The 15,886-nt window shown below is 40.9% G+C and overlaps 1 protein-coding gene across 32 annotated transcripts in view; it reads left to right on the forward strand.

Moving 5' to 3' along the window:
• Ttbk2 (tau tubulin kinase 2) overlaps nucleotides 1–15,886 on the forward strand; it is a 162,249-nt gene that overhangs the window by 85,248 nt on the left and 61,115 nt on the right. For 31 of the 32 annotated variants that reach the window (XM_087207375.1, XM_087207371.1, XM_087207384.1 and 28 more), the window contains 2 exons: nucleotides 6,766–6,906; nucleotides 8,697–8,801. In XM_087207375.1, the coding sequence (XP_087063501.1) occupies nucleotides 6,766–6,906; nucleotides 8,697–8,801 (246 nt within the window). Of the gene's footprint in view, nucleotides 1–6,765; nucleotides 6,907–7,890; nucleotides 8,049–8,696; nucleotides 8,802–15,886 lie in introns of those variants that run through there. The other variant, XM_087207397.1, reaches the window with a different exon arrangement.

Raw genomic sequence — 15,886 nt, forward strand, 5'->3', positions numbered from 1 at the left:
CCCGGTACCAAAACAAAAAGAAGAAGAAATGTAAGCATTAGTTAAATACAAGATAAATGTCATTCCTATCTCTTTCTCTCACTGTTGTTGATTTTTGCTTTTTTTTTTTTTTTTAATTTAGTACTTGTTATTGAATACAGGGCCTTCACACTGAGCTATTTCATTAGCCCCTGCCCCTTTTGGTACTGGGGATTGAACACAGGACCTTTTGCTTGCCAGGGAGGCACATTACCACTGAGCTACATCATCCCTGGCCTCATTAGGCCTTTTAAAATTTTATTTTGAGACAGGATTTTGCTAAATCACTAAGTTGCCTGGGCTCAGCAAGAGTCTCTCTCTCTAAATATATATCTCTCTCTCCTTGTGTCTCTCTGTCCCCCCCATCTCTGCAGTGCTGAGCATCAGTTCCCCGTCTCTGGACATGCTAGGCAAGGGCTATATTGTGGTGTTTTTTGGGGGGGTCGTTGAGACAGGGTCTCACTTTGTAGTGCAGGCTGGCCTTGAACTCACTGTGTAGCACAGGTTGGCCTTGAACTCATGGCAATCCTCCTGCCTCAAGTCTCCCAAGCACTGGGATTAAAGGTGTGCACCATCACACCCCGCTTAAGTGCTCTATTGTTACTGGGTAGCCTGCTACTAAAAGTGGCTCACCAACTAAATGTTACTGATTCTGGGTTTCTTGCCTCTCTCTCTGGTGTCTCAAACAAAGAATTGAACAAAACGAGCAAAAAGCAGCGGCCAAGTTTATTCAAGACTGTAAAAGTGAAGAATAGGAAATAAACTGGCTCCGCAGAGCAAGCTTGGGCCAAGTAAAGAAAAAAAGAGAGTAAGAGCAAAGATAAAAAAGTACATGCTACACCTGGGAAATAAAGCATGGGCTATTATGGAAGGTTGGGATTGCAAACTTTTCATGGCATTAATGTGTCCTTTATATTGTCCAGCTCTCAAGGAAACACTCAAGAACTTCAAATACCAGTCCTGAGCGGCAGTGTTGAGATCCCACACCTCAGGCTGCCGTCAGGTCTAGGCATCCTCTTGAAAACCTGCTCAAGTTCTCCTGAAAAGTCCAAGTGCAGGGCTTTGGGAACTGTTCTGCCAGGTCTGGGGTCTTGTAATTAACAGGCCATGCCTACATGACCAGCCAGCTCTGTCATGCCTTAATCTCCTGTCTCACTACCTCTGAGCTATATTGCTAGCTCTCCCCCTTTCCACCATTTACAGAGCTCTGTTCCTTCTCCTTTAGGTGGGTTTGGAGTTGAGTTGAGAGACAAGGAAATTCGGCAAGGGAATGTGGAAGTACTGGCTACATCAAGGAGAAGAGGAAAACATTCCATTTTCTCTGACTCTCTTCTGACCTAAACACACACACACGCATGCACGCACGCACACACACTGTAATAACTATAACATTTGAAAACCATGGCTGCACTTTGCTGCCTAATGGCAAATTCTGAGGCTTTTCCGTCATCTTTTTTTTTTTTTTTTTTTGGTACCGGGGATTGAACTCAGGTCTTTGCGCTTGCGCAGCCGGCGGCGAAACCACTGAGCTAAATCCCCGGCCCCCGTCATCTTTAACAAGGGGCTTTTATTCCTTTATTTTCTTTCAGCTTACCTACCTAACATTGATTTCAGGGACATCAATTGTGGCCTACATGTTTCCTCTTTTCATTGGAAGACTTTTCTTTAAAAAAAAAAGTCTTTTCTTTTTCCCCTCAGTTGTCCTTCAGCATTTCTTTTAGACCTAAAGATATTAACCTCTCTGTAGACTTTAGCCTGAAAATCTTTTTGAATTATATGATTTATTATCTCTTGAGCCAGCAGTTTTATTTTTTGAAGAGTTACCCTGTTCATTAAATATGGAGCCTGCTTTTTCTCAGCTTGGCCAGAATTGTTTTATGTTATTTTATGCTCTGTCTATTCGATTCTCCCCACAAACCCATGAAGGGAGAAGACAGATTTTATCCTCATTTTGCAGATGGAGAAGCTGAAGCTGAAGGCGGTTTGTGGTTTTCCTGGAACTAACTTGATTGGTTTTAAAGCTTAGAAGAACCCTGAGGCCAATATTCTTGTAGTAGAGAAAACTTTTTTTTTTTTTTTCTTTTTGGTTTCAGGGATCAATCTCGGTAAATCCCGGCCTGAGAAAACTCTTGTTTTGTTTTCAAGTTACTATTGAGATTATTTAGAGTTTTCGGGGTTTTTTTGTTTGTTTGTTTGTTTTGTGCCAGGCTTCAAACTCGACCTTGTGCTTGCTAGGCAGGTGTGGTGCCATTGAGCTCAATCCCCGGCCCTAGAGCAGTTTTTCTTAATCTACAGAGTCTCAGTCTCAGGACATACTTAAGTTCTTTCTCTTTTTTTTTTCTGGTGGCAGTGGTGGTGCTAGAGATTGAACACAGGGCATCATATAAGCACTCTACCACTAAGCCACATTCCCAGACCTATTTATTTATTTGTACCAGGGATGAAGTTGGAACCTTGAGCTTGCAAGGCAGGCAGTACCACTGAGTTAAATCCCCGGCCCATCCCAGACCTATTTAAATTCCTATACTTATCTAAATACTGCTTTCTGTAAATGGAAAGGCTCTTAGTACTGGGAAAAGTAAGGAGACTGGTATATATCATGTAACAGTGGCCTTTGTGGCCTTCAGAATACACCTAGGGATTTATCCAAGAACCTTTCCACTTGACTTGTATGCTGTATTTTTTTTTCCAGTCATAAGAAAGTTAACCTACCATTAAACCTCTATCTCTACACTTAATGGTTGACTTGATTTGGGACAAGGCTAAAGTTAAAAGATTTGTCATTTTCCTGGGACTAACTTGTTTTCTTTGTTTGTTTCTTTAATGATTGTCACTATATAGTTGGAGAGGTACTGGCCTTAAACTCAGGGTGTTCCTCCTGCCTCAGGCTCCCGAATGCTGGGATTACAGGCATCCATCACCACAAGCCAGCAATTGATAGGTTTAAAAGCTGTTAAGAATGTACTCTCTTATCTGACATATGAGAGATCACTAGGTCTCCCTCATCTATTTTGATGAAATTCAGATGCTCAGACCTACCTTCCCACTGATAGTCTTAATTTTTTTGTAATAACTTTAAATGCATTTTTAAAAATTAATTTCATTCTTTTCCTTCTGTTGATTGAGTTGCATAATATCTGCCCTAAAAATTTAACCCTGTTGCTGCCATTTACCATGAAAATTTACTCTTTCTAGCCATTTACAGTGAAAATGGATCATACAATCTTACAGATTCAAAAAATTGTATATATTTCTTTTCTCAGTTCTGCTCACAAGATCATGACTGGGTCTCATTTTCAGGCTTCATGTGGGTGTCCTCAGACTACAGAAGGACAATATTTTGTGTTGAGTACGTCACCCAGTGAGGTGCATAGAAACAGAAGAATCCTGTGGCCAGTAGGGGGTTGAACCCAGAGCCTTTATACTGACTGATATCCCCAGCCCTTTAAAAATTTTTTATTATAAAATACCATTTACTAATCATTCACTTTGCTAAAAATGCAACTGTGGGAACAGAGCTAAGACTCATTAGCCCTTGTAGGACAGAAAGATGCCCTGGACAGAGAGCCTGCAAGTGGTTTTCTTTATACCTACTGTCTGAGCCTCCTTGTTACACTATAGCTGCATATTGGGTCACCTCTGACAAGGGGAAGGAAACTGGCTGGCCGACTCCCGTACAAGAAGGTCACAATGACTTTGGTTCTGTCTGATGTTAACAGTTTATATATCCTAGTTTGTAACTCTGAGACACCGTATCAAGTTAGCACTGTCAGGTATGTACTCCCAGCTGACTGTACTGTCCTTATTCTTTGAAGTTGTTTTTGGGATTGATTGTGTTCTTTCAGTATAGTTTCTGTTTACTCCAGAGCACAGACTCTAAGACCCATGCAGTCTCCATGGTCAAGTAGAAGAATTTGTTTCAGGACCACCTCAGGTTGCTATTGTGTTTACACTTTTGTACGGTCTGCTGGGTGTCACACCTGTGGGCAGGCTGGTCAAGTAGTGGCACAAAGCAGGGGTACTTGAACAGCTTTCTCACTGCTAGACTTCCTCCCTGTTTGTTTTTTGAGACAAGTTTCACTATGTAGCCCAGGCTGGCCTTGAACTTGTAGCTGCAGCCTCCTGAGTGCTGGGATAACAGGTGTGTGCCACTGCCTCAGACTTCTTCTTTTCTTAAACCAATCCATAATAATAATCTCTTTAATAGTAGGATAAAATACCAAGTTAGTCTTCAGAGTTCCTTGATTGGCCAACTGTTTACTTTTACATTTGTTTTACTTGAATCTGGTTACAAAGAGAGATCACACATTGCTTATCTCTTAAACTTATTTTATTGATTGACTGATTGATTGATTGAGACAAGGTCTCACTATATAGTTCATACTGGCCTTGAACTCACTAAATATTCCAGGCTGCTCTCAACTCAAGGTGATCCTGTCTCAGCTTCCCAACACTGGGATTACAGGTGTGCCTCGCCACACCCAATTTAAATTTACTTAAATCTATTGTTTTCTCCTGTTTTATTTTCTTGCACTTTTCTTCTGTTTTTATTGACATGATAAAAGTGGTGTCCTTTGACATCCTCATATTCTGGATTTTGCTGGTTATTTCCACGTAGCAGTATTTACCATGTTTTCCTAAACTGAGTGTCCTAGCACCCTAGAAGACTTGAGGCAGGAGGATAACAAGTTTGAGCCCAGTATGGACAACTTAGGAGCTGCGGAGGCACTGTCTTGAAATTAAAAAAAAAAAAAAAAATTAAAAAAGGGTCAGGAATATAGCTCAGTGGGGGTGAGGGGGAAGAAATGGAAAAAGTTTTTCTGTCCCTTATATTTCCTGTAAACTGGCAACTAGATAAGATTCCAGTTTGGGGGGGCGGTGAATAAAAAGAATTAAGATGTTTTATGTATGTAAAACATCTTACATACATATCCCAGCACTCTGGGAGGCTGAGGCAGGAGGATTGCAATTTTTAGCTCATCCTTGGCAACTTAGTGACTTAGTGTCAAAATAAAAAATACCTAAAGGAGATAGGGATGTAGCTCAGTGACAAGACCCTGGGTTCAACCCCCAGTATTAAAGAAAAAAATTGAGTTTTGAAGAAAATCTATTGGAATGGTAACAAATGTGATTGTATTCTCTCCTGGAGCTATAAAGCTGGTTTTTCTATATTGTCATTTATTTTTACATTTGGTAGGGTTAAAGAGATAAATTTCCTTAACATTAAAAAAATAACAGTTGGGTGTAGTGCTCATACCAGCACTCTGGGAGGATGAGTCAGGAGGATCACAAGTTCGTGACCACCCCCAGCAATTTAGCAAGACCCTATCTCAAAAAAATAAAGGGCTAGGGTTGTAGCTCAGTGTGAAGGCCCTGGGATCAGTCACCAGCAACCCCTAAAAATCACAATGATGATGATTCAATGATGATAAATATGAATTAATGTATGCTATGGGGAAACTACATTTAAACAAACATAATGAGGTATAAAAATCTCTCTTGATCTTACTACAGCTTTTAAGTTCTTAACCTACGTGAGTAATAATATTTTATTTTGAATGCTCTAAGTAACGTAAGAATTTATTTCTTTTCAAAAATCAGCTGTCTTTAGTTGAAGTGATGGTATTAGTGGCATGTTAACACCAAACATATGCTACAAGACAGTGTTGAGAATGGAGACCGGGATATTTAAATCCCTGTGTCAGGGAAGCCACCCTCTATTCTTCAGAGGGTGGGGTAGTGCAGTTGGCTGCTAGCCCTCTTCAGGTTACTAGTTGGTTGCTTAAGCGAAAAAGGAGTCTTCTCAGTGCAGTAGTACTGTGAAAAAGCTCTGTAAAGAAAGAACAGCCAGACAGCCTTAAATTTGAAAAGCATCTTTACCCGTAACAGGTTAGCACTGCTGACTCTCTGGAATATCAATTTCTTCATCAGTAAAACAGGAACAGGTGTAGGATGCTGTGGGGTTACATAAAATCATGAATGTCATATCTGCTATAGGCAAGATTCCATCCATTGCTTTTCTCTATGCTTACAAGTACCTGAGCACTGGGTGTGATGGTGCACGCCTGTAATCCCAGCACTCCGGAAGGCTGAGGCAGGAGGATTGTCATTAGTTCAAGGCCAGCCTGGGGTCCATAGTGAGTTGAAGGCAGGCTTGGACAACACAGCAGACCTGTCTCAGAAACACAACACAAAACAAAACAAGTAATTGAGTGTTTTTCATATCGTATTTGGTAGTAACATCATAGTACTTAGTTATTGTTGATTACCTAATGTTTAGCAGAGATTATTTTAAAAACTTTACATGAATCTTGTTTAATCCTAGCAGAACTCTGTGAGGGGGTAGGTATCATCCTCATTTTATGAGGAAACAGATGAAGGAAAGTTAAGTAGTTTGTATGGAAGTATGTGTATAAAGCAGTAATTAGTTCTCTGAAGGTATCTGTATCTGTATATATCTGTGTATTTTATTCTGACATCAGAGATAAAGAGAAATAGGATGAATCAGAAATTTATGTGAAGACATTAGTTACTCAAATTTGTCTGAAATGTTGATGTTATTAAGAAACTATCTTCTGTTGAGTGAGAAAATCACAAGTTGGGTAAAACTCTTGCTGTTTTGGTGACACTTTTTTTTTTTGGTTGATTTTGTTTTGAGTCCTAGCGTTTTTCAGTGATAAATGAATAATTGCCCAGGCTTGTCGTGTTTCAGTCCCACATTTGCAAGTGCTTGTCTGGTTGCCACAGGGTCGGAACCTGGCAGACCTGCGCCGCAGCCAGTCCCGGGGCACATTCACCATTAGCACTACTCTGCGGCTGGGGAGGCAGATCCTGGAGTCAATAGAAAGCATCCATTCTGTGGGATTCCTGCACCGAGACATCAAACCGGTAGGGTCCTTTTCTTGCCCAAGTACAGAAGAGTTTTATTAAGTACTTTGTTATGGTGGGACACAATCAATTACAGTTTTCTATATTGTAATCAATTATAATATTATAATCTATATTACAGTCAGTTATAGTTTTCTATATTTGTATGGTTAAATATGAATATTTTTATTTCTGCAGACGCCTGGAAGCAAAAATACAACATATCTCTTTGTTTTTCTTAAAGTAGTAACTACAAACTATAACTTACTTTTAAGAGCTTTTTTACACCATGAAAATGTTATTTGCCAGCCAAATTAAAAAGTGTTATTATGTATGTTAACCTTGCAAACCACTCAGCCTTATTTCTGAATTAGTACTTATTCTAGCTGGCCATGGTGGTGCACACTTGTAATCCCACCACTCAGGAGGCAGAGGTAGTAGGATCACTGCAAGTTTGAGGCCAGCCTGGGCTACATAGTGAGTTCAAGGCTGGCCCAAACTACATAGGGAGATCCTCTCTCAAACCACCCCCTCTACCCCCTGCAAAAAAAAATTGCTTTTAGTTCATTTTGTATGCTCGGTTTCTCAAGTCAAATTATATTTATAAGAAATTATATTTAAAGACCTTATTTTTCTTCTGAGTGGTAATATGGAAATACAGGGGTTTTTGTTTGTTTTGTTGTTGTTGTTTTGCTATACTTAGAAATTGTCATTTCTGTACTGAAATACGCTTTTACTTTTACTTTTCAGTGTTGTTCATGAGGAGAAATGACTGATTTCTCATGTACTGTATTTACTGTCAACTTATCTCTGTTGGTACAGACTATAAATATGGTATTATCCACCTGTTATATGACCCTAAAATTAAATGCATGAAAATGCCAACTAAAGTTGACATAGAAGAGTAAGAGCTAATGTCATATAGCATTTCTCCTGCCCTGTTTCATCTTAGTGAATGAGAGAGAGTCTCTCTTTCTTCAGAAAGCTCCTTAAGTAGAAATGTTATTGTAAAAGAAAAGCTAACCGCGGGCGGCTGAGGCAGAGGTTGCAGCGGATTCGAGGCCAGCCTGAAGTACATACTGAGTCCCTGCCTCAACTCATCCCCCAAACAAAAAATGACCAGAACCAGAAAGAAAGAAATAAAAGCTATGTAACAGTTCTAGGTAACAATTTCGATTTTACCATCAGAGATCACCTTACTTACCTATCATTGCAAATTCGTGGCCGTTTGACATTACCCTGAGTTGTTTTAACAGAAGAATGCAGTGTATTGAGTCTGTTTTGAAATGTTTCCTTAAATTGTATTTCATTTGTATTAGTAAAATTCAGTTTCATGATGCTTTAGGAAATTCTTTAAACTTTTTTAGCTTTTTGTGTGTGTGTGTGTATTCCTCATGTCTCTCATCTTAAAATTCAGGAGACAACCCAATCCCTAGACTGGAATTTCAATGAACCTAGAGTTCTGAATTTCATTAGTCAACATTGTGTTATATAGCTTTATACAGTTGCTTAATTCTTTTTTGTTCAAAGATTACTTAATGCTAGGCATTAATCAAAACAAAAACTAAACTTTTTTTTTTTGGTACCGGGGATTGAATTCGGGACCTTGCACTTGTGAGGCAGGTGGAGGAACCACTGAGCTAAATCCCTGGTCCAAAAACTAGATTATTAATGTATAGTAAACATCATTGAGTAAAGTAGTATATCTGGAACATGTCTATTATATAGACTTTTAAGTAGAAGAATAATTAAAGGAAAGGTAAGTGTAAAGATTAAGTATATGTGTGTATTTTTCTTTTTTCTTTTTCTAGTCGAACTTCGCCATGGGTCGCTTTCCTAGTACATGTAGGAAATGTTTCATGCTTGATTTTGGCTTGGCTCGACAGTTTACCAATTCCTGTGGTGACGTCAGACCAGTAAGATTTTTCATGTTACTATTAAATATCTGAGAATTAATCTGTTGTTTATAATATGACCTTTAAAAATATTAATTATGTATTAGAATGGATGTTATAGGGCTGGGAGTGTAGCTCAGTGAAAATGGGAATGGGTGTCTTACCTAAAAATTGGTGTGAGACCATGCCGTGATTACATTATAAGATGAAATTAGTAAGTTTATCATTGTGACTTTGCTGGGTGTGGTGGTGCATGCCTGTAATCCCAGCACTCTGGAGGCAGAGACAGGAGGATTTGAGAGTTTGAGGCCAGCCTGGGCTACATATTGAGTTCAAGGTCAGTTTGAACTACAAAAAAAAAAAAAAAAAAGTTGTGTCTTTGAAGTCATTCACAGTAAGGGGCAGGTTTCAGGTGGGCCGAGAGTACAAATTTGTGTTACTCCTTTGGGATTAGGAGCCTTTTTTTTGCAATCGCACACCCTTCCTGTGCTGCAGTTCCCTTATTTCATTTATTGGACTTTTCAGCTGTAGAGTTTGGTCATCTTTTTTGATGCTCTAATGTGTCATTGTCTTCATACTTTCCTTCTTGAATCAAGTTTTTGTTACATTCTGTAAATACATTTATAATGGCTACTTTGAAATCTTCTTGTAGAATCCAACCTCTGGTCACTCTCAGGGGCGTTTTCTGTTACCTGCTTTTTCTGCATCCATGCATCATATTTTCCTATTTCTTTGCATAACTCATGGTTCGCTTTTGTTTTTTGGGTTTTTTATTTGGTTAGAAATTGAAGGATTATTGCTTAAGGTACAGTAGGGTAATGAGGTAGAGAGGTCTGGGGATAAGGAATCTAAGAGTAGTCAGACACCAAGGGTGGAGGATTTTTGCCAAACTGATCTAGCAAGATTCTTCCTAAAAGTGGACTAGGCAGAGACAAACAAGGACGACCCCAAGTCAGGGAACCCTTGGGAAGACACTTGAGGGAGACTCGTAGGAGGGACAAGTGAGAAGAGACTGATGAAGAGGCATTGAGTTGGGAATGCAGGAGCAGGCCTCGGACCTCACTAGGCCCGGCCAAGGGAGACAGAGGGCAGAAAGTGCCCTTCCTCTCTCCTCTCTCCACCTGCACTTGCTTAGGACTTAGTGTCCTCACAGACAGGCAGCTGGGCACAAGATATGAAAAGTGCTGAAATCCTGCTTCTTCCCGAAAGAGAGCCCTCTGGCTGGAAGCCGAAGGAGGAAGGTACCTCTGTCTTTCTGGGGTGTGTGTATATATGTGTGTGTGTAAGGGGTGTTGGCTGAGGGGGTCAAACCCAGGGCCCTGCACATGCTAGGCAAGTGCTCTGCCGCAGTGCTGTATCCTCAGTTCAATGCATAATTTTTTGTTCAATGCATAATTTTATAAGTGATGCCGCAGAGAAACAAAAAACTGGGTGTTGTGTTTCCACTGAGTGATGGGCAGAGAGAAAAGGAGACTATTTGAGAGGATAAGGTTAGAAAAGACCTCTGCAGAGGCATTGAGTTGAGAATTGAAGGAAATATGAGCTAGCCATGAGAATCTAGATGGAGACTCTTCTAAGTAGAGGCAACATCAAGCACTCCAGGCAAAACAGGCTTCGTAATGAGCTGGGATGCCACTGTGCTACAGTGGAAGGGCACGTGGAGAGACAAGCTGAGAAGGTCAGTAGGCCCCAGGACTCTGTAAAGAAAATTTTTTGAGCAGGGGAATTACATTACATAATTGTTACATGATCTGTTAATGAGCTAATAGTATAATACAGATTTTATATACAGAAGTGTAAATTTTATTTAAAACATAGCTCCATGAGCTTGGGGGTTTTTTCATTTTTTTTTTGGCAGTACTAAGGATTGAAACCAGGGCCTTTGCACTGAACTACATCCCTGGCCCTTAAAAAAAATTTTTTTTTAATTTCTTTTTTTTTGGTACCAGGGATCGAATTCAGGACCTTGTGCTTGCGAGGTAGACAGGGTGCCACTGAGCTAAATCCCTGGCTCTAAATTTCTTTTTTTTTGAAGTAGAGGCTTTCTAAGTTGCCCAGGCTGGCCTCAAACTTTTGATCCTCCTGCCTCAGCCTACAGGAGTGCTGGGGCCCACAAACATGTACCACTACGCCCTGCTGTACATAGATTGGGGCAGGTACTGGGATCAAACTCAGGATCTCGAGGCAGGCATGGTACCACTGAGCTAAATCCCCAGCCCCTATACATAAATTTTTAAATGCCTAGAAATTGTAGGGTGACACTTTTCCATTTTAGCAATGTTCTTTTGTTATCTGGAAGCTATGTAGGTTAAGAACATAAGCTCTGTGTTGTTTACTGGATTTGAATATATTTATAGAATTTCATTTCTATTCCAAATATTAGTTTTTCAGTTTTTAAGAGTTTTAAAAATCAGTATAGCTACTATATGAAAAAATAGACTATTGAGAACAAGTGGAATGTTAAAGACAAGTTAGAAAGTTAATAGCAGGGCCAGGGATTTAGCTCAGTGGTTCTGGCGCCAGCCTCCAAAGTGCAAGGTCCCAAGTTCAATCCCCGGTACCAAAAAAAAAAAAAAAAAGTTAATATCAGCTGGGTGCACACCTGTAATCCCCACACTCAGGAGGCTGAGGCAGGAGAATCACCTGAGTTACAATTGAGTTCAAGGCCACATTGAACATAGTGAGACCCTATCTCAAAAAACAAAACAAAGGGCTGGGGATTTAGCTCAGTGGTTTTGCTGCCTGCTGTGCAAGTGCAAGGACCCGAGTTTGATCCCTGGTACCAAAAAAAAAAAAAAAAAAAGTAGAAAAGAAAGGGCTGGGAGGGACCTATAAGAGTAAGATGGTACGGTGAGGGTGGTATATATATTTTTAGGATATATATTAAGATGAATACAGTACACCTTCATGATTGGATATGATTGAATATAGGGTATAAGCATTAAGAATGACTCCTAGACCAGGCACAGTGGCACAGACTGGTAATCTTAGCTACTCAGCAGATTGAGGCGGGAGGATCACAAGTTTGAGGCTGGCCTGGACTACAGAAGAATGAGTTCAAGGCTAGCCTGAGTGACAGTATATAATGAGACTGTGTCTCCAAAAAAAGGGATGATTCCTAGGCTTTTGTTCTGAATGAAAGGTCGTGCTATTTAGTTCTGATGGGAGGTTAAGGAAAAATAAGAGTTGTATTTTCTACAAGTTTGAGAAACCTCTTAAATTCCAGATGTAAATAATAAGAGGTTGGCTCTAGTAATCTGTAACTCAGAGGAGAAATCACCACCAGAGACTTGGTAAATTTGGAAACAGTTTGTTCCTGTTGGTTAAAATAAATGTTTTTTTTTTTAAAATGGAACTAGATGAGATCACCTAGGGAGAAGGTGTAGTTAGACAGGGAAAGAGTTCTTGTGTCTGAGCCATTCGGACACTTCAGCAACCTTGATGGTGGGTAGGGCAGAAATGATGAAGGATTGGTAGGGAAGCCAGTGAGGCTGGAGCAGAAGCGAGGCTGTCAGTGGGAGGAAAGGTGCTTCAGGGCAGTGGTTCTCACCTGTGTCAAGGCTGCCTCCTGATGGGCTGAGGGTGTTTTCCTGTAAATGATGTGACTTCATTCTCTGTGGCTGAGTAAATACTCCCTTCTGTCTGTAGGCCACATTTTCGTTATCTGTACCTCTGTTGATGGCCGTATAGGCTATTTCCACACTTAGCTACTGGGAATTGTGCTTCTATAACATGGGTATGCAAGTATCGCTGTAGTGTGATATCTGTAGTTCTTTTGGGAATATGAAAAGGAGTGGTATAGCTGGATCAAATAGCTTTACTTTTTAGTTTTAGTTTTTTGAGAAATCGCCATACTGGTTTCCATAGTGATTAGACTAATTTACATTCCCTACAATGTAGGAAGAGTCCTTCCCACCTCCCATCCCCATCTTTGCTAGCAGTCATTGTTTTTTTGTATTTTTAGTGATACCTGTTCTGACTGAGATGGGTAGAATCTCAGTGTAGGGTGTGTGTGTTTGTTTGTTTGTTTTTTGGAGAGGGTCTTACTTTATAGTTCAAGCTGGCCTGGAACTCACCCCAAGCTGGCCTGGAACTCACCCCAAGCTGGCCTGGAACTCAGCGCCATCCTTTTGCCTCAGTCTCCCAAGTGTTGGGATTATAGGCGTCCACCACTACTTCCAGCACTCTTTTCTGATATGTAGAGGAAGAAGGGTTTCCTTCAGTCAGGTATTCCATTATACCATACAGCAGGATCTGCCTGTTGGCTAGTTAGGAAGACCTGACATAGTCCCAACAGGTAAAATCTGTTTTGGCCTTTGTTGGAATTTGAGAATTGCCCCTAGTTTTACTAGTAAATCTCTTCCTAGCTAGGGAGTAGGATACTTTGGGACAGTTAGAAACATTTGACTTTCAAAGTGGTATGTAAGAGGAGGAGTGAAGACTCTCCAGCTAGGAGTTCTCTCAACCCAGAATATGGTTATTGATCTAGAGAAGGGTTTTCCAGAGAAGGAAGTCAAAACTGAATGAAATAATTGAATTGGCTCACCCATGACGCCCAGTGTCACCCAGAGTTCCCCATAGGAGATGGTGATATCTGTGGACAGGGATATTGTACGTTCCCTTGGGCCTCTTCAGTCGTCAGAGCAGGAAACGAGGGTTTTGGCTGGCCTACCCCCTCTCTGGGAGCAGAAACAGTTAACTCTCCAGTGCCAGAAGTCAGGGACATTGGCTGCCTCATAATCAGAGCAGGACCCAGGCAGTGGCTTAGTGTATGTAGTCTAGTGCCCAGTGTCCAACTTCTTGCACTTAAAACAAGAACCTCAGTCATCTTTGGGTTTTCCTTTAGATGACCTAGATCAGTTTAAAGCATTGCCAGTTGCACCAGCTGTAATTCTAGCTTTTCTCTTTTGACCTTCTTCCAGCTCCTTATTGTTGAACCCAAAAAAGGCCATGTCCAGCAATTGTGTCATAGGTGTCTGGGGTCCCATCTGAAGATTCTTCGTTAAACAGATGGGAGAGACCCATATCCCCCTGAGAGACAAGTAGGGATCTGAGGACAGGATCATCAAAGATAATCTCTTTCTTCCTCGTGGGCCACTCTAAATACCATAGTTTCTGGGCTTTTCCTGAGATAAAGGATCACAAAAGCCTGAACATAAGGGATTTCATTCCACCTTTAAGCAGAAACAGTTTAACTGAAAAAGTCTCATAGTTTAAACTAGCATCCCATACCTATTTCTTGTCATTTCCTAGTTCGTACTGAACCCAAAGTGTGTGTGATAGTAGATAAGCTATTCCTTTTTTAAGTCGGCTGGGTCAAACTTTTCCTGATGATCTAGGATGCGGCCTGGGGTGAAGTCAGTGGAATCTGTGGAGCGTGGTTCATGCGGTTTCCCATGGCTCATCTTGGGGCCTATAGAGAGAGAGACAACTAGGTCTCGGCTCCTTAAGATGAATGTGCAGAAGGAGGAGACCCCATGTGAGATTCAGGTATTCACTAGACCGATGTCTCTGTCCAAAGCTAGGATGATGCTGGCATCTTTCATAGAAGTGGTACTGAGGGCTTTTTGTCTCCATTTTAGGGCCCATTAATTCCTTAGGGAGAGGAGTGCTGAGCTACTTTATGGCCCTACCTAGCCCTGGAAACTCCCATGAGATCAGGGTGGAGTCCCTCACCACCAGAACTCCCTTAGACATGTTGAGCCACTTGATGGCTCTGCTTAAGCAGAGTGAAGCCACGTGGGAAACAATACCCCTCACACTTAGCCCAATAGTAAAAACTCTGATGCTTTGTTTAAGGCAGTGGAGACAGAACCCTTTTTTCATTTTTTAAAAACTATATAAAGTTTTAAGAACAAGAATGGCTTTACTTTTGTATACTCTTAAGTCACTTGAGTTAAGCTTTACTAGCAGTTCTTTTGTTCTGCTCAGCCCAACAGCCATGTATAAATTACCTGAATTTTGTTAGAAGAAACAAGTAAGCGGTCTAGCCCAATTCAGAAGAGGGATGAAGTTCACATGTTCTCTAAAATCAGAGGCTTAACTCCTATTTACAAGGGTGAGATTTTTTAATGATCATAAGGTCACTTGTAATCAAACATGGCGGAACCCACGTGGCTGATTCAAAATGGGCAGCCAGTCATGTGATGAGACAAGATGAGACTAAGATAGCACCCTGAGAAAGAAACTGCCATCTAGTGGAAAAGTGCAGATGGGACTTTGAGCTCAAAAAGGAGTAAACTAGGGTAGGCAGAGACCAAGCTAATTGCCCAAAAGAATAGCAAAATATCACAGAAAATCCAAAATGTGAGGACAGAAGAGCATAATAACAGGCTCTCTGGCTATTTAACTCATGCCCATGGAGAGACCACAAATGGGAAAAAGAAAAGCGAAGATAAACTTGAGGTGGAGTCTGTAGGCCACTTGCCAGCTGAGAGGAAAAAACCCCCCAGAGTCCGTGTGCTCCTCCTCCCCCATCTCACATGGTGGCACACACCAGGAAGCTGTTCCTGGCACCATGAGAAAAGTCTGGGTTTCCCAGCCTAGGGGAGAGACAGGGAAAGAAGAAAAAAACTCTGTGGTGTTAGAGAGAGAAACAAAAATAATATGCCCAAAGGGCCTTACCTGCTGCTCCTGGCTAGCTAAGCCAAATATCTTACTGGGTTTTGGGGTGCTGGAGGCTCCTCCTAGAGGTGGTTTCTAGGTTCTTTTGTCCTGAACAAAGATTGGTCAAGATAAGCACAAGCACGAACAGTAGCAAAGTTTTATTAAAAGGAAGGAATAGAAACAGGCTCTGCAGAGCAAGCTTAGGTCAAGTAAAAGTAGGAAAAGAAGTACACCCTACAGAGTGAGGGCAGGCCACCATGCAAGAGCGAACACAGTGGCCATTTTTTGAGTTCTTTATGTATTTTTTATATTAATCCTTTATCAGAAGAATAGCTACCTAGCAAAGATCTCCCATTCTGTAGGTTGTCTCTTCACTCTGTTGATTGTTTCCTATGGTGTGCAGGAGCTTTTTAATTTGAGGCAATCCCATGTGTAGATTCTTGCTAGCTGTTATCTCTTGTGCAGTTAGAGTTCTTGTCAAAATCCTTGTCTTTGATTTC

The sequence above is a fragment of the Heterocephalus glaber genome, unplaced genomic scaffold (genome assembly GCF_053883595.1).
Source record: "Heterocephalus glaber isolate CG9 unplaced genomic scaffold, H.glaber_assembly_v1.0 deba00000809, whole genome shotgun sequence".
Classification (NCBI taxonomy): domain Eukaryota; kingdom Metazoa; phylum Chordata; class Mammalia; order Rodentia; family Bathyergidae; genus Heterocephalus; species Heterocephalus glaber.